The sequence below is a fragment of the Alosa alosa genome, chromosome 8, assembly GCF_017589495.1.
Source record: "Alosa alosa isolate M-15738 ecotype Scorff River chromosome 8, AALO_Geno_1.1, whole genome shotgun sequence".
Lineage (NCBI taxonomy): Eukaryota > Metazoa > Chordata > Actinopteri > Clupeiformes > Clupeidae > Alosa > Alosa alosa.
Genome location: NC_063196.1, coordinates 10043773 through 10068027, shown reverse-complemented (window position 1 = coordinate 10068027; position 24255 = coordinate 10043773). Strand labels below are relative to the sequence as shown.

Sequence of the window (24255 nt, the reverse complement as noted above, 5' to 3'; positions counted from 1 at the left end):
GTGCGGAGGTTACACATGAGGGTCTGGGAGATTGGACAGAAGAGGGGGCCAGTGCAGGCTTTGGGACGAGAGAGCTGGACTACGGCACAACTTGAACAGTCGGCAACTGACCAGGCATGAGGATGGTGGATGGGCTGAGGTGGTGGGGGGGTGCAGTGTGTGAGTGTGTGTGTGTGTGTGTGTGTGTGTGTGTGTGTGTGGGGGGGGGCTGTGGTTAGGGTGGGGGCAAGTTGGAGACTCAGGACAGGCTCAGGTAGTCGAAGAGCAGCGGCACTAGGAAGACGCAGCTGAAAGCCACCGTGCCGTAGACCAGGTAGCGGTAGGACAGCTCCACCGGCGCGTGCTGCCGCGCGTACCTCACGTCGTCCGCCGGCACGCCGAACACGCGGCACGCCAGCGGGATGGTCAGCGTCTTCATGGCGGCCCGCGTGGCCAGCAGCACCGGTACCCCCACCAGGAGCCTGGCCAGCGCGCGGCCCAGCAGCGGCGCGTCCACGACGGGCATGACCAGGGGCAGGAGGTCCAGCGATGGGTCCGGCTGAAGGCCCAGCTGGTGGTTGAGGTGCGAGGCCAGGGCCGCGCCGCCGCCGGTGCTCAGGGCTTGGGCCGTGTCGCCCCGGGACGTGCTCCACGTGTCCAGCGAGAAGGCCAGCAGGCCCAGGCCGACGTGCACCAACACGATCACCAGGGACGCGTACGAGCCGGCCAAGTAGTACTGATCAATGCTGTCCAGCAGTGGCTGGAAGACGGCCAGGATGAGGACGCTGTAGAGGAATCCTGTGATGACCTCCTGTAGAACAAAGGGAAACAGAGAAAGAGAGAGAGAGAGAGAAAGAAGGAAAGAGAGGGGGGGGGGGTATTGGCTGAGTTAGATAGATAACCAAACCATATCAGCTTAAAGAGCTCAGAATTCATTTAAGGCACAGCTCATGTGCTGTACTCATGGCAGTCAGGATTCATCATGGCATTCAACACTGTAGGGTCATTCCACGTCAGTTCAACCAGGGCCCACGCACTTAGGTCTCAAACAATTCTGACAAAATGACCAGGTGTACCTATGTTACCCAGGAGACACACTGTAAAATTACTCTTATGTAAGATCAATACTTTCCAAGATACAGCCAGTTTTATAGGGGGAGGGGGTGTCGATTTTGCTCGGCCTCTTTTTTTTGTCAAAGTTCACAAGCCCACAGCGCAAGAACTAAACCATGTAGGAGGCTCAAATTGTGCATGCTGGTACATAAATAGGAATAGTATGTAGCAAAATCATCGCTTTGTCTGGATAATCCTGCATGGTCATAGCTGTCCCTCAAAGTTGATACAAATTTTATTGAGTTTTTGGCTGGGCTCTGTTTAAGCCTTCAGAAGACATATTTTTACTCAACATAGGCTCTTGATTTATTTTTCTTACTGAGATAAGTAGAAACACTCTCACAAAAAACAATGAACAGAAAATAAATCCCTTCAGGGTCTGAACAGCAGACCTCACAAGTCTGAAAAATCATTTTCAGAGCACCCAAACACCTTGTGGGAATATACAAAGATTTTTTAAATAGGTTATTCTTTATTCTCCATGATCCCTTCTTTTTGAAAACACCAATTTGACTTGTCTTATGCAAATCTTTCTTTTTTATTTTCCACCCTGAACATGGGCAAACATGGGCATTGACATCAATATGTTTTATATAGCCACCTGTGGTTGTATAGAGTAACCTGTGGTAGCTCTATACAAAACATATTGATGTCAATGGTGCATTTTGCCCATGTTCAGGGTGGATAGTGAAAAAGAAAGATTTGCACAAATGCTAAATGCTAAAACGTGCTAAATAAAGGCCTAATAAGAACATGACATTTCCTCAACCACACATAAGTGCACACACACACACACACACACACACACAGTCTTCTGCCGTGTCACAAGAAGCCAATTGTTAGTGACTGCACATGCACACATGCTCTGGTTTGACTTCTGATCCCAGACTTGTGAAAATCTGGCCAAAGGGCGCTCTTGTTCCACACAAGAGATCAGCACTTCTGGATAAAAATAAATGGCCTGTTATGAACCTAAAAAGAACGACAGGAGCAATTAAATCGATTTCAAATAAATGTAAAAAAATTAGAGAAAAGAAAATTCATGAAGGTGCCATTCAGTGGAAGATGCAATGGAAGACAAAGGCAGCTAGAGCAAGACTCTAAATGTGGTCACTACTGTGTGTGTGTGTGTGTGTGTGTGTGTGTGTGTGTTCGCTCACTACTCAAATTCCTGTGTGTAACACACTGGCCACTAATTATTATTCGCATGGACATTCTTTTCACTATTCTGGCCATGTGTCTGATCTCAGCCCCACTTAGCAAATACTTCCTTTATCCTACACACGGTTCTCAGTGCACTGACAGAAGCGGCCTTTCACTTGCCTGCACTAAACTACACAAACAAGGTTGAAAATGTCAAAGACCTGGGCAATGTGTCAGATACATTAAATACCAGACTGTTATTTGACATAGCAAAAGTCAAATTAAAGACCTGGGAGGAATTGGGCTATGACACACTGGGCCATGTTTTGAATTCTTGTGAGTGTGGGTTTAAATCCAAAAAAAAATTTGTTGTAAAAATGAAACTGCTGGCAGTTTATTATTATTTTAGTTCATCTTGTATTTCAGTCACCTCAAGAAAGTGCAACCAGGCCATATTATAACAACACAAAGCCCATTCATTATTAATTTAATGCATTATTACTGTTTGACAAATCAGGCCAGGCTTATGACTTTCTTTTTTAAAAACTATGATTAACATACCATCCACCCGAGTTTAATGTCTAAAGAGTAAGATGGCAGGAAAGCAATACCACATAGAAACTGAGACTGAATTTCAATTTTTCCAAGAAATAGGCTAGAGCTCTGTGTGACAACAGAATATGATCCAGTCCGCTCTCTAATCGGAGTGGTGCAGGCCAACACAAAGCATAAACATTAGCCTTGGCTTCCATCAGCAGCCAATAAGAGCCTGTCATACCAACTTCCTGTTTGAGCTCTCACTGGGGGGGGGGCCTCTCTCTCCCTCTTTCTTTCTTCCTTTCTCGCTTTCCCCTCCTTTCTCTTCTCATTTCACCCAGTTGGAAAATCTTTCGCAAGAATCTGTCCGCTTCTGTGAAGTGCTGAATCTCTTTCCTCAGAAACTTATCGCACTTATCTACCATTTGACCCTGACCACCCCTCTGTGTGGTAAGCCAGAGGAGCGCTGTAGTAATTGTGCCCAGCACTGCGGGGGCCCTGAAGCTTCAAGCAGTGGAGAGGTGACCCGAGGGAAGACGTGGCGCTGAGGTAACTTGCGGTGGACTCTGTTCACCTACCATGGCGGCAACACGCAGCATCAGTGAAAAGGGGAGATCGAACCTGATGAACCTGTGACAGTGCTCCACTTCAGCTCAATCCATCTGTGGCCTCTGTGAGCGTTAAATGCACACAATCTCTCATGCATGTGCACACACATACACACACACACGCACACACACACTTTTGCCATTGGTATGTGTGAATGGTAAACAGAGACTTAGAGATAGTTAAATGTTATACAAATGGAAACAAGCCTTATACAAATGCAGTCCAGGTCCCATTTATTTAACAAGCTATCAGCTTTATTGCAGTGTTATTAGAGGTCACAGTGAATCAATTACCCCAATTAGAGATAGAGAATTTTAGATCTGATCTGTGTACACACACAATGTTCTCAATGCTTGAGTTCATGTGTAGAGAGACCCTGGTGATACTTCGAGCAAAGTTTCATGTTGTATCGAGCCTTCTTAGCGTTTTAAAAATAGCGATTTTGATGCGATCATAGTAGTGCCCCTCAGCACTCCCATACGGTCAATCTTAAAAATGCCGCTCTCGTCCTAATTATGCTTTTAAATGTACACTATGCAGGTTTTTTTAGCTTAATAGGCAAGTTTTTTAGCTTAATTTACCTTCATTTAACAGCTTCAGAGTCATTGGGATGGTTATATGACTTTTTTCGGGTGGAATGGTGGCAGTCTCGCTTCCCCCTAGCGCCTGTGAGCGGAAAAACCACCCTTGCAACTGTGGGCCGGCGGGCCGACGGCCTCAGCGTCAGGAAGGATAACAAGTGTAGCGAATTGCTTTACTGCATTCAAATACACATACACGCCAGGCACCGGCTAGAAAAAGGTAGCGATGACAGAGCCAGTGAAAAAGAAGCAAAAACTGAGAAAACAGTAAGGAAATACTGCCAATACTGCATAGTTTACCTTTAAACGAAAGTTTGACTCAAAGACCATAGGTTGCATTATGGCGAGAGTTACGCTTTAAGGGAGTTAAAGGGAAATAAACTAGCGAGAATGGAGCTGCTGATAATGTGTAATCTGAGAGTAATTTTGCGCAAACAGCTTCAGGGACATGTTTTGTGCAACCGATAGGCCTAGTCTAAACACTCTTATTTCTACACAACCCTCCAGTCCCCCTCCCCACACACACACTTTTCAGAATTTAACGAACACCTTGGAAGTCAAATTCCTGATCATCTGTTTGGAATGAATTGGCAAAAAGAAAAGCCCCAGTAATGCTCTTTCGGCTTTCCAGAGAACCTAGCTAAGAGAAGCTCTCAATGGTATATCACCGATATATTCATTTAAGCGCATAAGAAGGCTTTAAAGAGCTTCTGGACAACAGCCTCTCAATGACGTCCTGTTAATTGTCTTCAGCTCTGCACGCGCTATGTAAGTCCCCACATTCCCAGCATACAATACATCTGTTCCCCTGCATTTCTACAGCCCATTCCCCGTTCACACAGCTGAGCCCAGCCTCAAGCTTGCAACTGAGATCATGACCGGTTGGTGAACACACTGTTCTGATTCGGCCAATTAGCTCCAACCGGGTGGGATCAGTGGACCCACTGGCCAATCGTAATCCGTCTCCCATCACAGCTCCCACTGACCCAGTTATGTGGATGCTGCACAGCTGGGTGATGATGTGGGGGGATAAAGTGAATAATGTACTCCTGTGGTATCCTTTACACAAGTACTCCAGCCCCCTTAGAGCCATCCTATCAGTCCTCTCTCTCTCTCTCTCTCTCTCTCTCTCTCTCTCCCTTCATGCAAGCAATCGCGATAAGTGCAGATTACGTCACTGTTAGCTACTGATGCCTTCTATCCATCCTTCCAGAGCCATGCTGTTGTGAGCCAGCATCTCAGACATATTGTTGCGCAATGGTGACTTTTCTCCAATCTAAGTCTAAGTAGGGAGCGGGGGCGTGATGTTTTTCATTTCAGGATGCGGAGAGAACGATCTCCCGGTGGATGACGGGGCTTTATATAGAAACACAGTTAAACCTCGGTGTCAGAGTTATGCACGGCACGGGCTTAAAAGCAGTACAAGTCGTCTGACGCCTGGTTTTGTGAAGGCGACGTCAATACCGTGCCCCATTGTGGGGTTGATTTCGAGAAAGCACGCACACGCGAACATACAGAACACAGACATCTACACACACACATACACAGATGCAAATACATACACAGGCGCAGCCACATACATATAGAAAACGAGCACACAGCACAACAACACACACACATTCCGAACACAGGCGCATCCACACACACACACTCACACACACACACCTACAAATGCTCACACACACATCTATACACACACCTAACCTAACACAGACGCAGCCACACACACACACACAGCCACAGACACACACACACACAAACACACACACACACACAGTGGCGTTGTGCTAAGCCATCAATCAGTAGTGATGAGTCACGGCCATTCTGTGTTGTTCCCCATCCCATCTGTCTCGTCTGCGGCACTTATCACACACTGCCCCAGGGAGCATCCGGCTCCACCAAAACAACCAGTGACGCTAAACACGGTGGCACAAAGCAATGTGTCTGTGTGTCTGTGTGTGTGTGTGTGTGTGTGTGTTTTGGCGATGACAGAGGCCTTTCTGGTGTGCTTGTGTGTTGGTGTGTCCTATAGTTAACCAAAACTTAACATTGCAGTGCAGGTGCAGCTGAGTCACTGGTGAGTCACGGGAACTACATTTAGCCACCAAGAGATAGGGAGGGAAACAGATGGAGAGAGAGAGAGAGAGAGACAGAGAGAGGTAAAGAGAGAAGAGAGGGAGAAACAGATGGATAAAGAGAGAGATAGAGAGAGAGAGATGTGGAAAGAGAGAATGAGAGAGCATCTGTATCTCAAGTATGACTCCACAGTAATCAGGAGGTGTGAAGCGCTTAACACGCGTGCTGCCACGGTTCACTGTGTTGTTTTCCAGTCGCTGCTGTTAGATTGTGCATGTGTGTGGGCAAAACAGGTGCCAAGCCGATCAGATGCCTCTCCTCAGGCTAAGACACATGTTGGTGGAGCGTCAGGACGCGGATGGTTGTATTTCCTCAACTGAGATGGTAAATGAATACTTCCCAAATAGGTATATAAAGTATATATACAGGGAAATATGCCAGATGAAGTCATGTCCCATTAAGACTGGGTAAGAGGCCTGTGTGTGCGGGTGCGTGTTTGTTTGTGTGTATATATGTGTCAAGATTATGCATGTATGTGTGTGTGTTTCTGTGTGTGTGTAATACTCTCTACTCACCAGCACAGAATGCATGCCCATGTAGATTCTGCTTAAGCACACCAGGAAACACCAGCAGACCGCCAAACCCAGACCAAAGAGAAATGGGTACTGCAAGCAGAAGAAAAAGAGAAAGAAAAAGACAGAGACAAAGGGGTGTAGACAAGGAGAGATGTGTGGTTATTGAAGTTCAATAGGTTCACCCTTTCCATGAAATAACTCACCGTGATCCAGCACCATGACAAAGCGTTGTTGTAGTGCTGGGCGGTATACCGGTTCACACCGTATACCGGTGTATATTTTCGTTATGATATGAATTTTTAATATACCCCCATACCGGTGTATTTGATTACACAACGTTTGGAACGCTGCGCAGCGCGACAGTGTTTCAGACAGGACTTTCTTCACACGCACGCATGGTGCCAATGCCAGGCATAGTCAGGGTAAACACAAAACACCTTAAGTTTTTCCCCTGAATATGACCCTTAAGGCTCAATTTCTCCTTAGGTAGGGGGTTTATTTAAGGGTGTTGCACAGAATACCTTAAATTGTTCTTTAGTTAAGGAAAAACATTAAGGGATACTGCATTGAAAGGGATTTACCGTCACGAAAATTCTAAGGAGATTGTTCAACAGCTGTAACCGTATGGCTGTAACTAGCTGGCTAGTAGGTGATGTCGTTAGTTAGCAACCCACCGAACACAGTGAAGTTTAATGTTCTTATCATTCATCTCACCTTAAGAATATTCGCTGAAATTATCCAGGTAGCTAGCATGTTATAGACATGCACTGGGCAATACTAGCTGGCTAGTTAGAAATGATCCTGACTGTCATCAGTGCACCAAAACAAACTTTTTTGTTAATGTTTTAATGTTTTGCCTAGCGAACCGAACCGAAGCTCATGGCAGGCTAACAAGAAGACATCCACATCCACATGAAGTTAACGTTAGCCTACCACTAACGTCATGTAAACCACATAATAACAATAAGGCATGTTTCTGATAGGCCTATTTGACAGAGTAAGCATATTAGCAGAGAGGTTTTATTTTAAATTGTATAATTTTCAAAAAAAGTATAATTATTAAGTTACACTAGCCTACTTTTTGTATTAGTTTTATACAAGATGTTTGTGAAATTTGCACAGTAAAAGTTCTGTATTTTGACTGCAATTGTCTTTGCATTCTGATTAGATTCTTCATTAGAATCATGAGTGGCTCTTTGTAAACAGCATAATTTTCCGGGGCCATGCAAAACTGCATTACCACTAGTGTGGAGTTATTCTACATCATGACAGTAAAATAGACCATTCTTACTCAATGTAGGCTACTGCATTGTAAGAATTTTACCGTGATATACATTTTTGGTCATACCGCCCAGCACTACGTCGTTGGTATTACAATCTGTTTGACGAACACTACACAGCATGCCAGAGTCAGCTCAAGGGCCCAAACTGGTTTGTTTGTTTGTGGACAACCCGAAAATACAGACAGGTTCCTCAAACTTGCCCTGTCAGAAACAGAAACTCCTAAGTGCTGGCCAAAAGACATACAGAGGATCAAAAAGAGATCACTGTCAAACACTGGCCTTTTACTTTAACGCTGCGTATGGGGGCCTGTTTTGTGTGATCACTGCAGTTAAGCAAACCAGTGTTGCCCAAGAGTGAGAGGTCCACTGTGAGAATGTCAGGGAAACGGCAAATAAGTAGCTGGTGGTTCAGGGGCATTTGATGCCTTTATTAAAATCACAGTCCACAATTCTAATCCAATACACTATTTTTTATTATTAAGATTTGGTCTATGCAGAGTTCTAGTTGTCTGTTGTGAGTGTGCGTGTGCACGTGTGTGTCTGTGTGTGTAAAAAAAAAAAAACAGTACTGGCTCTGTGACAAAATGTTCAGTATGTCTATCACATACATTTCCAGCTAAACAACATGCTATTGTAGACGCACGAGAGCTCAACAATCCGTCACTAGAATGGCGGACTTTAAGTGCCTCTGCTTCAGAGTCAGAGGAGGCCCTGGTTTGGCATGGACCAAAGTACAAACAGCGCCAGTTCCATTTCCCATAAAGCCCTTCTCTCATTTGGTTTGCTGTTACTTGGTAAGTCCCCTTGACCCTTCAGCCAGGTCACAGCCCATGGCTGATGACATCATTTGGCAAGCATGTGGGATCATCATCGATTTGGTAGACCAGGAAAACCAGCAAGCCCTAGCGCTAGGCCATGATCTCTACCTCACACACTGTCATCTTCAGAGCCTATTCTATACTAAACAGAACGGCCCTGGACACAGGAAATGGCCTGCAATTCACGGAAGACCACCCTCAAACACACACACACACTGGTTGGATTTTGCCTGCGGGCAATGCTGGCCAGGGCCTCTCTAACCGAAACACATAAGGGATTGCCATCTTAACCCAGCTAGTTGGCGGGCAGCGGAAGAGAGAAAGGCTGCTTTGTTTTGTGTGGATTAGCATACACCCACACAGACACAAACACACACACAGGGGACTGTCAGGTCACAACATCTGTATTGCATCACATGCCCTCTCTCTCCTGTCTTTCTTTCACTGGTGACGGGGTCAGGCCTCTACAGACAGGGCCGCGCACACACACACACAAAGAAATATACACACACAAGGTTGTCAGGGGCCTGTACTACGAAGGGAGCTTAACCTACCCAAATGTAACCCAGGGTTACTTTGTTAAACCGGGGTTGACAAAACCTGGTTATCTTAAGTGGTGTTAATCGGTACTACGACGCTGATTATGAAGTTGATTTGTTGTGCGGGGTTAACCTAATTGGAGTTTTGTTGCGCTCACATAAAAGGCGGGTTGCAGTGCAAGTTACCACTTTCAATGATGACGCGATCACCTTATTTTACGGATGAGGAATGCACAATTATTATGCCAAGTTATGAGGAATTAAAACCCACTCTACGACAAAAATCAAATACGTCGGCAGTGAACAAAGGCAAGGCTGTTGGCAACGTATTGCAGATCGGGTAGCCTAAAAGTAAAGTTTTATTTCCACATGTTCTTCAAATATGTGGAGGATTAATAGCTTGCGGAATGTCTGAAATGGAGTTGAAATAATTAAATTGCCTATTTTGAGTTCATAGAAATGCCTACAGATGCAACACAATTTAGAAGTGGGCATATAGATTACAGTAATAGGATAATTGAATGTTTAAGTAGCCCCCATTGACTGATTTAGTGTATGCCTAGTCCTGTGAACATTTCAGATGCAACACCATTGCCAAACGCACATGGCAGCAGGTGAAAATGAAACACAAACACATTATTCAGAATAGTAGGTTTATATAGTTCTAGCTTGCATTAATATTTCTTAATTATGAAAACATGTAGGCCTAGTATGCTTATAGCCTTCACTTGGCCTCTGTTTTACAGCTAACAAGAAAAAGGTGTCTTTTAACACTAGGCTACTGTAAGGAGTGTTTTACAGTAGCAGAGGAGTTGGCCATCATGCAAATAATAGTGGAAGGCCGATTGTGGAAGGGTTGAGGGAAGCATTCGGTCGAATTCTGGTGCTGTGGAAATGTGTAGCCTTTATGTGCAGGGTACAGTAATATGACATTCAATTCAACAAGTTTGTTAAAATGGTGATTTTAATTTATTAGGCCTAGGCTATGTCCGATTTATTTTAGGCTATTCTTGCTCAGATGTTCAGCATACTGTAGGCTAGGCTAGGCCTATGTCCCATTTATTTTCGACATACAGTATTCTTGCTCAGATGTTCAGCATCACCGATTAGATGGAAAACATGAATGTCCACGTAAGGGCATTGCTATGACGGGTGACATTAGAGACTTCTGCCTAGATCATCTGACAAAGATAACGAATTCCCTCGACTGACCATCTATATCTTCATAGAGAATATATATATGGCGGTCTCTAAAACCCCTCGAAGAGAGCACCTCACGATTTGCACTCCGATGTCGTATGGATCATCCAGGTACGCCGACAGTCTCCAATTGTTAGTGGAGGGTGGTACTTATAAAGGGTGTGGTTAACGGAAACCCTCGGGTTAACCAAGAACATAACCTGCTTTCGAGCAGGTTTGAGATGCAGCGTAAATTGCCATGGCAGCATACCGGTTAAAACCTATCCACCTTTCAGAGTGAACGCGATGCGGGTTAATCGGGAACTTACGCCACACGTGATCAAGTTACTCTCGAAGTTACCCAGATAAGCCAGTAACCCCGCTTCGTAGTACAGGCCCCAGGTCACTGCCGTGTTTGTGAGATCATTTGGGTAGACACACACACACACAGGCAAAGAGGCAGGGCTGTCAGGTCACTGCCTTGTTTGGTGAGGTCATATGGGTAGGCTGCCCATGGCCAGCCACGCAAGGCCCTCAGATGTGGTCCCCTCATCTCACACGCCTGCAGCTGCCTGCCCGCTCGCCACTACCCATCAGCCCCTGGGTGTGGTTGGAAACCACTAGGTGTCCTGGACATCTGGTCAGCTCTCCTGAGGCAGGAACTTTGAAGGAATTGATGTGTGGTGAGCTGTACGACCCCTTCAAGACCACCTCCAGCTGAGTGAGAGAGGGTTATAATTGGAGTAAATGTGCATATTGGGTTGATGGTGAGGGGGTGGGGGTGGACGATGCAGAGCGTGGGCGTCCACTTCTGTCATTTCCTTCCCCATCTGCTGCTGTGGGGTCAGTGGTAAGCTCTACTAAATGCAACCAGGAGCGTAAATCTCAGCGGCCAACGAGCTAAGGAATATTCTGTAACAGATTGGGGACATACACACACACCCACACACAGATGAGAGAAAAGAACACAGAGCCAATTTTCCCCAAACCTGTCTAACTGGAAAATGTAGGCCTACCTCGTGCTGTCCAGGTTCTGCTCGATTGGAAAGATACCACAAATCATGGGCCAGACACGGGCTTTTAATCCACATAAAGCTCCACTGTCTCTCACGCGTTCAATTTTCGACTTGTTGATCCAACATTTGGAATTTAGTTTGGCCCTTAACCCAACTCTGAAACTTAGCTTAGCTTACGTGTGTGGCTTGTTCTTTTAGTCAGACCTACAGCATCAGGATGCAGCTAGTCCACACAATCACGTCCAAAGCGAACGAGAGAGACGGAAACCTATGCCGGAGTCATTGTTCCAGGCTTCCTGATATATCGCATAGACTGTGATAGACTACATAAGGGGGTAGCAAGGTCAAATAGGAACAGATGCACTCTGGTCCATCATAGGAAAATAAGCACAGCACAGAGGAAAGAGCTGATTGTATTGTTTCACAAGACATATTTTGAATTTTTTGGCCAGCTCTTTTCTTCTCATCTGGAGGATAAATTAGGACTGTGCACATCCATCAACAAGAAGACCAGGGCACTGAAACGCAAACAGAGACACTTTGCAGACCCTTTATGGTCTGCAAAGAGAAGACAAATAAACTCAGCAAACTACTGAGCACATTGACCTGACCATGTCTTTTATTATCTCCAATCGTCCTGTGGCTCCATCTCACAGCCGCGTTGGCCAGAGCCAATCTGAGCCTGAGACGCGGGGTGTGGCTGCTCACACCACTTTCTCCCACCGGTTCACACGAGTTTGTGTAGTGCACTTTTATAAACCATAGCAAGCATCCAACTGTGCCAAGAGATAACAGAGAGAACAGTGTGTTATCACCTGATCAACCCACTATTGCCTTTTTCACTCATACTTTATTATTCCGTAGGGGAAATTTGACTCATATAGATAGATAGATAGATAGATAGATAGATAGATAGATAGATAGATAGATAGATAGATAGATAGATAGATAGATAGATACTTTATTGATCCTCAAGGGGAAATTCATGCTGCACACTAATGACTTTACAGTACAATAAATAAATAAAAACAGTACAAAAACAGACACAAACGCAAACAACAAGGACAAATTACATATAGGCTACACACGAGACACAGCACAACATGAACTGGCAGTCACACCAACACTGTGGCTGCTTAGCAATAATATGGTGTCAAAAAATACTCTGGACTTGAAGTGAACTCTTGGGAATGTCCATCATTGTATTTTACACTGACTAAGCACCTGGCAATCAGCCAAACCAAAATGCCAATCAAGCACAGAGCAGGAACAACGCTTCCCTTGTTGTGACTTAAAGGTGTATTTGCAAATACTAGAGGTTAGTGTGGCCAACTCTTTCTTAAACTGAACATCCCAATACATTTTCCTTAAAGGTTTCCTCTAAAGTACCTCTACCAGCGAGCATGCTGTAGTGTTCTCAAAACATGTTGATGGCCTGCAGATCAAGTCCTGACTGGATAGTTCTCAGGCAGTCATGTTGGATGCATTTCCCCCTTATTGTGCCATGTTGAGTCAGAGGACATCTTTGTCAGATACTACAGAAAGTGCTGGGGGGCAGTAACCTGACTCTTGTCAGATGAATTTCGTTCCGCCTAGCTCGGCCTAGCTCCACTCACATCCATCTGGGATCGCTTCCGTTGAGAGTGATTTCGGCACCAGATTTTATGGTAGAGCCAATCAGGACGCAGGGCAGGAGTTTCATAGATGTGACGTAGCATAGAAGCGACTGTGAGACTGTTCTCAGCGTCACAGGTTGGCTTCGATGTGAGTGGTTGAAGTAGCATGTCAATAGATGACGGACAAGTTGCTTATCCAATCATATGCAAGAATTTTTGATAAGGCCCAGCCTTCTGAAACACCACTCCAATGGATCGATCCCAGATGGATGAGTGGAGCTAGGTGGAACGAAATTAATCTGGCGAGAGTCAGGTTAGGGGGCCAGTTCCCTTTTTCAGTTTGTCTGAGACTTCTGTTTCAGTTTGTCTTAGATGCCTTCCTTCTTCCTTACAATGCAGGATTGACTATGCATTGCTCTCACTGTGTGACTGAGTGACTAGGACTTAAAAGGAATCCTACACTGCTGCAGGCTACTTCATAATGATGACATGCCATTCCAATCTATGTAGATAAGGCAGATATGTCCTTGTTTATCTCTCTCTCTCTGCCAAGATTAAACTTAGCATATAAGAAAGCTTGACCGTTTGGGACACCCTACCAGGGAAGGGACTTTGCCAATTTATGTAGAATTTGAGACAACACACAGGTTGACATTTTGAAGGAAAACCAGGACTTTAACTGCACCCCTGACAATTGTATCGGGGATGAACTTCAGTCCATCCGAGCAAAGCTAAATGCATATTATGTTACAGAACAAAGTCTGATAACTTTCACTTTGCAAGAGACATTGCTTACAACCTACATGTTGTTTACCTGTTAGGTTTCCTACCCAAACATTTAATTATATTGAATGTCACAGAGATCAATGTTGTACCAAATACCATAAATTCTTTGCAGCCAAATAAACTCATTCTATTCTCAAAAGTGTGGAGCGGTCTCCTGATAAGCTCTGCATCCATGAGCTAGTTTCCAAAACAGAAATGGCTATCTACTGATAGAAAGTAACACAAGCTGGTTTTCACTAAGCATTATTTTTAACTGCTGAATTTCTGGCATGGGGCAATGAGGTTTTTGTGAATAGAAGAGTTGGGGCTGAAATGTGGACTCTCAGGTGGTGTGTGTGGTGTGTCAAATTAACCTTGCGACCCCTTTCTGGCTTCGCCCCAAGCCTGTATTGGTGTAACAGCTAATGAGATCTCCCATATAATTTCCGGGGACAGAAATGGGCTTTTTTTTACAATTTCAGCTATTGTTGCAGTTTAATAGGCAATTTACATATTTAACTACAATGCATAAGAAGTACTTGAATTTATTGATAACTGCACTTTGGAGATGCTGTCAATGTTTGAGAAGCTATTCACTGAATAAGTGTCATGCATTTGCAAGTAGGGATGTTCAAAGTCAGAATGACATCACAGTCCTTTTTTTTTTTTTTTTTAGTGCGTGTGAATAAAAATTTCAGGAAGGAGGAGCCCCCGAGCATCCTTGAGATCAGCCTACCGCGGTTTTAGGCAGAGGCGAAAATTGCACAATGAGTTGGCACGTGTTTTATTATGGTCGAGGCAAGCAAATGACTGATTTTGAATTTTCATTTGCCATTTCTTGGTAGCCTATACTCGTAGCATTAGCCGCTTGTCACTGTTTACTTTGCATTTGTGTGACTGTGCGTAGTGATGGCAGTAGGGATTTTAAACTAGCTATCTATATTAATTCATGTCCCATAGCTAACATAAACGGGATTTCCAGTTTAATCCCTGATTACCACAACTGTTTTTGAGACTATTTGTTTCAGTGTGCGATTGTTTATCACCTGGCTTTAAGAAGTGTGTGCCATAGTGACTGCTTACCTGCCAGCGACCATAAGTAAGCATGAAAAGTGAGAAGGGGAGTGCAGTTCCAGTCATAGCGTGGGTGGACGGCATGCTGTATTCCGAATTGTAGAAGACCTCGACTTTGACCACCGGCGGTGAAGCTGGACGTGTCCAGCGGACGAGGTCTTTGGTGGACTGTCCGATAAACAACACCAGCACCCATACCACGATAATCTGTCTGCTGACATAGGCGTCGACGTTCCACATAAGAAAGGGAAAGAAAACGATGAAGAACATCTCATTGCCTAGTTCGGTTGCAAAGGTGAAGAGATAGAAGAGGAACTTGTTCTCGATAATGAACTCCTGGCCAACATCACCGGTCAGAGAGTTCTTGCGAAGTGGCTTGACAATTCCCTTCGACCCCCCTCGTTCGCTGTCAGCTTTTGAACTGCTCTCGGGTAGAGTATTTTGTTCTTCGGGCATTGCAGCCCCGTTGAGCAAGCCATTCGAGCATTCTTCCTGTTTAGAAGTGTCTGAACTTCTGTCTTTTCTCTGTCTAAGGTCGCTTGGCTTTTCGTCAACACTTCCGTCGTCTGTGCTCTCTTCTGTACGTTGCTTGACACATGCACCGTTAGGGGAAGGCTCCGATTCACTCTCCTCTGTCCTGGCAGATTTTCTGGGAAAGGTCCCCCTGACTCCGCATAGCTTTTGAAATCTCGCCACATGCTCCGGGTCCTGAAGGTTCAGGCAAAGGCGAACAACGCCCTTTATAAGGTCAGTCGCCATGGTTCTAAGAGAAAACCAAAGAAAATCGCATGTGATTACAGACGCAACGTCGTGCCTGATGATGATGCGAGTGGGGCGTCTATGCTCCCACTGCTCTGCCTTGAAGCATACAACTAGCTCGCGAAGCTAACGTTAGCTGGCTAACGGACTTGCATGCGCGCATACGATTCTCCTAGCGGTAGGTAGCTACCTAGCTCCTACTATTGTCGCGCAAGTGAATTTCGAAAATGATTTAAGTAGAAGACCTCTCGCCTAATCTTGACAGGCGCATTGATCTAACACGTTGATACGGTTGCACCCGACTGTTCTGAGGAACAGAGAATATGCTTGTCATTCCCAATCTCTCGACTGTGCGCGACCATAGCCTGTGTAGAATCATCTGAAGCACGGGTGCGCGCAAGAGCGATGACGTAGAGGACTAGGTTCCCGTTTCGACGGAGCCACCGTCAGGAATCAAACTAGATGTACCGCATAGCGGTACAAAATATGACCGCCGCTCAGTCCTGTACATCCGTTCCGCGAAAATAAATCACACTTCAATTTGTCTCCATATTTTACTCCATCCCCCACTCTTGAAACTTTTGTGTATGCTTGTTTGGCCTGAGTGTGTGTGTGCGGCTGCACAGAAAGTAGCCTACTGGTGCTGAAAAGGTGAATAGATTGTAGAATAGCCAAAGAAGATGTAGCATTGTTATAAAACCTTTAAAATCTCTAAACAATCACAAGTAGGGCAGTTCATCACAGTTCATCCATTGCAACTGGATTGATGAAAGGTCACTTACACCTAGGCTACATTGTATTTGGGAAAAGCAAAAGGTATCAGCATAATGTTATTTATTTATTTATTTATAAACAAAAACATCTCTGTCAGTTCCATGCCGTCCATCAACAGCTATCAAAAACAAAGGTCATTTTTGGATGGATGGATTTTTTGTGAATGTTTCTTCTTCTACATAAGATTTTAGTCATCTTTAGTTCATGTAATACTTTATTGTCAATGCACAAATTAAGTAACAGTAGTCTGAAACGTTATTGTTAATGCACAAATTAAGTAACAGTAGTCTGAAACGAAATGCTGTTTTAGGCTACATCTAACCAGTGGTGCAAATAACTGACATGTCCAAATGGGCCTTGATGAAATGCGTCGCTAGACATTTTAACGGGCCAAAGTTGAAGAGCTGTTGTCCGTTATTGTTCGTGCAAATATAGGCTGATTCATGTTCCCTTGCATTGTGTAACTGAGGTCCATGGCTAGTCTGGCTTTCACCAGACCAAGCTCAATCTTTTAAGAAATCAAAAAATAAATAGCGGGCAGATCAGGCTGGGTTCACCCAGCCTAGTCCATAGGCACCCGATATTGTTTAATTTTCCGATTGAGATATCCACGCTCTGGCTATTCTAAATGCAAAAATGCATCAGGGAGTTATGACAAAACTGTAACTAACAAACTAGATCCTAATAGAAAGCTGTTAGCTTCCCTAAGCTACAGGTAGGCTTATAAGGTAGGCCTATTTACAACATAAATTGTCAATAGGCTATGCTGGCGACACAAATAAAATCTACTTTGGAAACCAATGGCTTACGCCTTACAGTATCAAGCGGACTTAAACTGCCATATCGTGGTGAAAAGTTGTAATAAAATTCACGCAGCTCCATGAGTCAAGGAAAGCACGAATGAAGTAGCCACTTCTAAATGGGACCCACTACACAGTAGCTTAAAGGGGTGGTTCAGGATTTTGGACATAGGACCTCATTTCCAAGTAAGCAAGTGTGATATTTATCAGTGGAGACCGTTTTCAACACGTTTCATCCAGTCCTTTTAATTGCAGAGTTCGCAGGTGCTAGGCTAGCGCAAGTCAACGGTATGTGCTAGCCTGCCACTAAAAACAGTCTTACCCACTCCAAAGTACACCCAAGGCAAATAAATTATAACGCCAGACTATCGATGTAAATGTCTGTATTGATAGTTTTATTTCTAACATTATTCTATCCTTGCATTTCAACGATCGCATTACATTTTGAGGGACTAGTGTCTTAGCAGCGGCGGAAAGTAAACAGTAAAGCGCACTCCAATGGGGATACCTAGTAGTAGCCTTGGTAATATCAGTCCGCCGCTGAGATGCAAAATGACTACTACCAACTTCAGGGAACAAAGTATAACTATTGCAACGCGATGCGAGGGTAGTTGTATTTCTTACACTGTTCTATCAACACAGACATTTACATCGATTGTCTGGAATTTGCCTCGAGTGTCCTTTTGGAGTAGGTAAGACTGTTTTTAGTGGCAGGCTAGCACATACCGCTGACTTGCGCTAGCCTAGCACCTGCGAACTCTGCAATTAGAACGACTGGATGAAACGTGTTGAAAACGGTCTCCACTGATAAATATCACACTTGCTCACACTTGGAAATGTGGTCCTATGTCCAAAATCCTGAACCACCCCTTTAAGGTGTGTTGCTAAAGCAGCCATAATGAAATGAAGGTGTCATTGTTTGGATACTTCACACACACGTGCTTTTAATTTCACAGACTACAACTACCAAGCTGTAATCAAAGCACATCGATTCCCTCTCACACCCTGCACGCACTTAAAAAAAAAAATAAACAGGCGTCTCCAGTCTCCACGATGTATAGGCAAAACTGTATCAGACCGTGTAACGCTTGGTAAATCTTCCATTGCACAGAATGATTTTTGTAGCACGGCAACAAATGACAGTCGAAAGATACAATTACAGTGCTGCTATCAATTTGCTTGGTATAACCGCATTTATAGTTTTCTACAAATGCAATCAATCAAATTGGCCTCCATCACTCAACCAACGCTAACGGTAACATTACCTAGGTCCTTATTGATAAGATTAACGCATCCTGCAGTAAAACCAAGCATGTCCGATAAACATCCTCAGATTTATTTCGCTTCAAGAAGAAATGGGAATTACATTTCATGTGAACATCGCCCCTATCCTTATTAGACGCTCTCTGCGTACAGTCCTTTGTAGGAAGCGCCCATTGTTTTTCCAACCCACTTTTAACTTCCAACAAAATTACGCCTCACTGCAACGATCGCCATCTAGTGGACAAAACGACTACTTATCGCCAATACTGGAAATGCAGCCATGATGATGATGATGATGAATATTTATTTTGGCTTTCTTTTAATCTTACTGAATTTGTAATTATGTATCGGCCGTTCTAATACCGATAGTATGTGGGTGCCTGTGTGTGTGTGCATGTGTATATGTGTGCACCACCATCTACAGGGGTGCAAATCACAAATGAGTGATTATGGGCCAGGTTGATGTGGGCCCTTGAGACCAACATACCATAAAAGATTCTTCATCCTCAGTGCCCGGGGATGAAACAAAATTTTTCCGTAAAAGTCGTGGGGCTACATACCCACCAAATTTCATGTGCCCTGGTGGTTCGGTGTCCCGGGTATCGTTGACCAAAAATTCAGGAAGTAGATGACGAAAAAAAAAAAAAAAAAAAAAACTTTGACAATTGACAAAATTTGCTAGCGGCGGTCATAATGATGGTTATGATTTCTCCAACAATGAGGCCAGTTGGCAGGATTTCTCAACTCACTTAGGCATAGCTTAATGAGGGACTAGTGTAAACTAGTAAATGATTAGTAATACGCCTAGATCTTCATAAGGCTGCTCACCAAGTCTAAAAAGACACAACATATTTCTCCAGTTTTGAAATCCCTGCAATGGTTAGTGAAATGTAGAGTAGATTACAAAATGCTACAGCTTTAAATGGGTAAGCTCCCCAATAGCCTACCTAAGTGAGCTTGTACACTTTCACTGCCCTCCCAGAACTCTGAGGTCCAGATAAACTAGCCTACTGCTCTCAGGCCTACCTCAGAGTCGTCTTAAAAATAAAGGTGACCATGCTCATACCTGTCAACACTCCCGTTTTTCCCGGGTGTCTCCCGTATTTCAAGGTCATCTCCCAGCACCCTCCCGTTTTATTATTTCTCCCAGAAAACTCCCATAATTTGCATGGCCATCAAACTTCATTTTAAAATCATTGATCCATTCAGGTTGCCAGATTGTGTATGTAATTATTTTGGGTTGCCAGGTTTTAGCCTATGACAAAACGGTTGAAATTGAAACTAAGTGACACGATCAACCTGGCAACCCAAAACCCAAATAAGGAAGCGGGTGCCGACTGCGCAGCCTGAGGGTACGTTCAGACTAAGCGTCTTTTTCTCAGCTGCCGGCGTCCGTTTTACATTATAACCCTATAGAGTAGACCGTGTTTTCAAAAAAGTCGTCGGCTTCTTTTAAAACGCGACTGCAACCGTCTTTTTCTGCAGCTCAGAAGTTGAGAAATGTTCAACTTCTAGCAGAAAAACGCCATACGTCATGCTGTCTTTTTTACGGATGACCAATCACAAGCAGATTACCGAGACCTGTGGTTTATCATGACAACAGGTAAAAAATGGAGAAGGTGACAGAACACCGGTCGAGAGACTCGTTTTAGTGTCTGAGCATAGGGAATTGTTTGACATGACTTCACAACTTTACCATAACATACCAAAAGCAATAGCCAACGTGAGGTTTCTCTTCCGCGACATTTACCCACACGTAACGTTAGTCCCTTTGTCTAGGCCTATCGCAAAAAGACGCTTCCGGCTGCTTTTTGGAACAAGAACGCTGGCAGATTTTTTTTTTTTTTTCAAACTGAAAAAGCGGTCTGTATAACTTCTTTTGTCAGAAAAACACGCTAAGTCTGAACGTACCCTGTGTCTCGTCGTAAGCAAGCGGGCTAGTTGAATGGCCTACTCCAGAACTAGCTGTTGTGAAATTGTTTAACTGATTAACTGAGTTAATTGATTAACACATCACATAAACTGTTATTGAGTGTTGTTGATACACTGAACTTGTGCCCTCGGAACCAAATCTGACAGCAAGCAGTTTTGGAAGTAGGCTGCAGGCAGCTGGTGGATACAAAACTGGCATACGTAAGGTAGCCTAATGGTAAGGTAAAAGCAACGACCGAAATGCAATGTTGAAACACGTGTATGAAACGTATTAAATATCCCCCCCCCCCCCCGAAAAAAAGCTAAATGTTGACAGGTTTGCATGCAGGAACATCCTGCCTTTTCACATTAGATCCACACCAACTATTGGTCCATTTAAATCCAAGTTAAGAGATCATATGCTATCAATGGCTTTTAAATGAAGTGTGGAATGTAATTATATAGGCTATATATATATATATATATATATATATATATATATATATATATATATTATTTTAGTTGTATTTTCCTGTTGTGCTTTTTTTGTGTCTTTATTAATTTTGTCTTCTATTATCTATTTATTTTTATTTTATTTTTTGAGCACTTTGGTCAACCACAGGTTGTTTTAAATCGTGCTATATAAATACACTTGACTATATGAACATTAACGTTAGAGCAGATTGTTTCTGGGCAAAAAGTATCTAATATTTATGTAGGCTACCCTACAACCTGCCTGATTCAACTAGGCCACAAATTCAAAAGTGCTGCAACAAAATAATGTTTAATTATATAGCAACTAAGGCCATTCACCTGTGTGTAATGATACACATTATCTCAAGGTAAGGTTACCTATTCCCTGATAATTACATACTTCTAGGCTAATTACCATGGCACCATTCCAAAATTACCCAATCAAGTATCGACCTAAGTGGTAGTCCTATATCAGATAATACTTTGTGACTTCAAGGACAGGACCCAATCAACATTGACCCAACCAACTCACCAATTCCTAATAATCACTGTAGATCAATCAAATAGGCCTAACCCTAAAGTTGTGACATTTTCATTAAAGTCTGCTTGCAGTTCACCGTAAAGAAAATAATTTATTTTGAGCTCATGGGAAGGTATTTCTTCAGTAGCCTATAGTAAGCTAGGTTGTATGACAGTTTTACATTAGACCAATGCATTTCCTGAAACAATTGCTAGGCTACTTGTAAACAGATGGCAAGTCAGTGATGTACATCTAGGCCTATTTTTGTCTAATTTAACCTTTGGCTACTGTGTAGCTTCTGTGTAGTCTAACCTAGGAGATATTCTTTTATCTTTTCCTGCATAGACTTAACTCACATCTGATATCAGACGTGAGATATCTGATTAGGGTGTATTGTGTAATCAATCAGCAGCACACTCTCTGTTCCACTAAAGGTCATTTTATGGAGGTGTCATCCTGCAGAAAATCCTGTAGGCCTAAGTCAAGTCAAGTTTATTTATATATAGAGGGAGAGCAGCTTCACAGAAGAGAACTTCTGACGGCAAATTTTAGGAAAAGTTGGTAAACCACCCTTCTTACCTAATTTGAGGGTGCTGATTCTGAATATTTTGTTTACCAAGCTCAATTCTGAGTTCTAAGCCGCATAATCAGCATTTTTAACATAAAATAGCTATTATTTTTGCTTATTTTTCCCTAAATTGGGTTGATTTCAAAAGTAATCATTAAAACCAAATAAAAGTGTTCTCTAAATACATGTTTGAGCATTAAAGAAGCCATACTATAGTTTACTAACGTATTTAATGGGAACATGATTACAGTTAACATGTAATAAACTCGGAAATTCTAATCAAAACACAACCATATTTTTATTGCTAACACAGTGAGTCACTCATGGTGTTTAATGCATTTCATCACAATAACAAATTGCACAGATAACCTTCAACTCAGAATATATCCTACAGTGCATATGAACTTAGATAGCGGGAATAAGCCTAATGCAGAACTGCATCTACCGTCAGCAACAACCGTCAAGTAAAAAACATTTTACTTCTAGTAACACTGGATTTGGTATGTGTGCTTGCCTCTATACTAGAGCTTGATAATGTGCTCTTCTAATATGCCATTGAGCAGCATCACTTGTTGGTGGTAGAGCCTCCGATCCTCAACATCTAGAAAACAGAGTGGCTCTGGCATAGTGTTGTCATGATACCAAAATTATGATTTCGATACAATACCTGCCATAAATATCTTGATACTCGATACTGAAGCGATATCGAAATCCTAAAATATCTGGAAAAGAAAGGACACAGGCCTCCTCCAAGTGTATTGAGCCATTTCTGTTGAATTTGGTGCACTTTTGGTCAATTCTGGGTTTCAAACTTCTAAACTTCCTACATAATTATTATTTTTGTAGTCAGATAAAATAGTAGTTTGTGTGTGATTAAGTCCTTTATTGTTTGTTATAGCTCATTTATATTGTGTGGTGTTTTGGCAATAAATTACCTTTAAATAGCCAAAGTAGTCTAGATCAAGGTCAGTGTTCACATTACTGCATGCAAATCACTTAATGCTATGCAGAAGAGCCTAATCTTTAGGCCATCTGATGTAGGCTACCCTAGGCCTTCCTGTTTTTATGGGATTTCTTTGACAGTTGCAAAGGGAAAAAAGTGAAGATGGTCTTCTTTGCTCCAGTGTAATTTAATAAGTACGTTTCAACCACTCTTTGGGTCTTAATCAGATAGGCCTACACCATTATTACATTACATTTGGCTGACGCATTTTTAACCAAAGCGACTAACAACATAACAGTTAAGTTTTAAAACAATTCTCTCAACAATTTTAGGACAATTTAAAAACAGTAGAGTACAGTAAGAATAAGTGCATCAGTGCTGTTTTTAAACTATGGAAGCATATAAGTAGCTTTATTCAAATGAGAATGCAATCTGCAATATGCAATTCAAAAAGACATTACATTATGCAATTGACAATTCATTATGCAATTTGCAATAATATCCAACAAATTGTATTTTAATCTGCAAAGTGACAATGAAATCCTAAAATCAATTCCAATAATTTTGGTTAAAAAATAGAATAAACATGGATTGAATTGCATTCCATTTTGCCATGGTACTTCAGTCTCAAAATTCAAATGGCAATTAATTTTGCATTTCAATTTTCAATATTCAGTTTCATCATTTAACTGTCAATTCGTTTTGCAATTTAATATTTAAAGTGCAATGTAGGATTGCATTTTAAAAACATATTTGGCAAAACTGTCAAAAGATTGAAAAGATTTTGGATTATTTTGGGCAAAACGTTTTGCCATCGTTTTGAGGCATTTTATTCAAATGGAAAAGAAATAGCCCCCGTGGATTGCATTGCACTTTGGTCACTCTTTTGTGTTGCAAAATTCAAATGGCCATTCAATCTGCCAAACGCATTGCAATCTGTCAAGTCACTCGTCAAGGCGGGGAACTAGGGCTACGCCACTTCCGTGTTTACGCCTTACCCAGTTAGCGCCATGGGGAGTTTGCAGCTGCACTAAGGTCTCTGGCTGATTATGTAGAACACCACCGTGTCAACGAGTCTGACTCAACGGACAGATTACTGAAAATGGACGACAGAGTGGACTATCTAGCCCTACTTGTCCGATTTGATGTCAACCTGGTCCGTTCAAAGATTTCTGAGGCCTTACAGCTAATGGGCGCTAGCCGGTGGGGAGACCTTCTGTAGATACCACTGGAGGGAATAGAGGGTTACCTCTCCTATTAGGGAGATCGCGGAGCTCTTTGGAGTTCACAGTTAGTTAGGCTAAAACTCACACAGCCTTTCCTTGCCCTGCTCTCACACA

The 24255-nt window shown here is 43.0% G+C and overlaps 1 protein-coding gene across 1 annotated transcript; it reads right to left on the bottom strand.

Moving 5' to 3' along the window:
* Positions 1-205: 205 nt before the first annotated feature.
* sgpp1a (sphingosine-1-phosphate phosphatase 1a) lies at positions 206-16034 on the bottom strand. The gene is made up of 3 exons (XM_048249789.1): positions 14913-16034; positions 6614-6703; positions 206-790 (listed from the first exon to the last, which is right to left on the bottom strand). Exons 1-3 carry the CDS (start codon positions 15660-15662, stop codon positions 239-241), a joined length of 1392 nt encoding a protein of 463 aa, XP_048105746.1. The 5' UTR covers positions 15663-16034; the 3' UTR covers positions 206-238.
* Between the last annotated feature and the right edge of the window lie 8221 nt (positions 16035-24255).

Coding starts and splice junctions, on each gene's coding strand:
- sgpp1a (XM_048249789.1), bottom strand. CDS start 15,662: ATGGCGACTGACCTTATAAAGGGCGTTGTTCGCCTTTGCCTGAACCTT. Junction 6,704..14,912: donor TTACTTATGGTCGCTGGCAG/GTAAGCAGTCAC, acceptor TTCTGCTTGCAG/TACCCATTTCTCTTTGGTCT. Junction 791..6,613: donor TGGGCATGCATTCTGTGCTG/GTGAGTAGAGAG, acceptor TTTGTTCTACAG/GAGGTCATCACAGGATTCCT.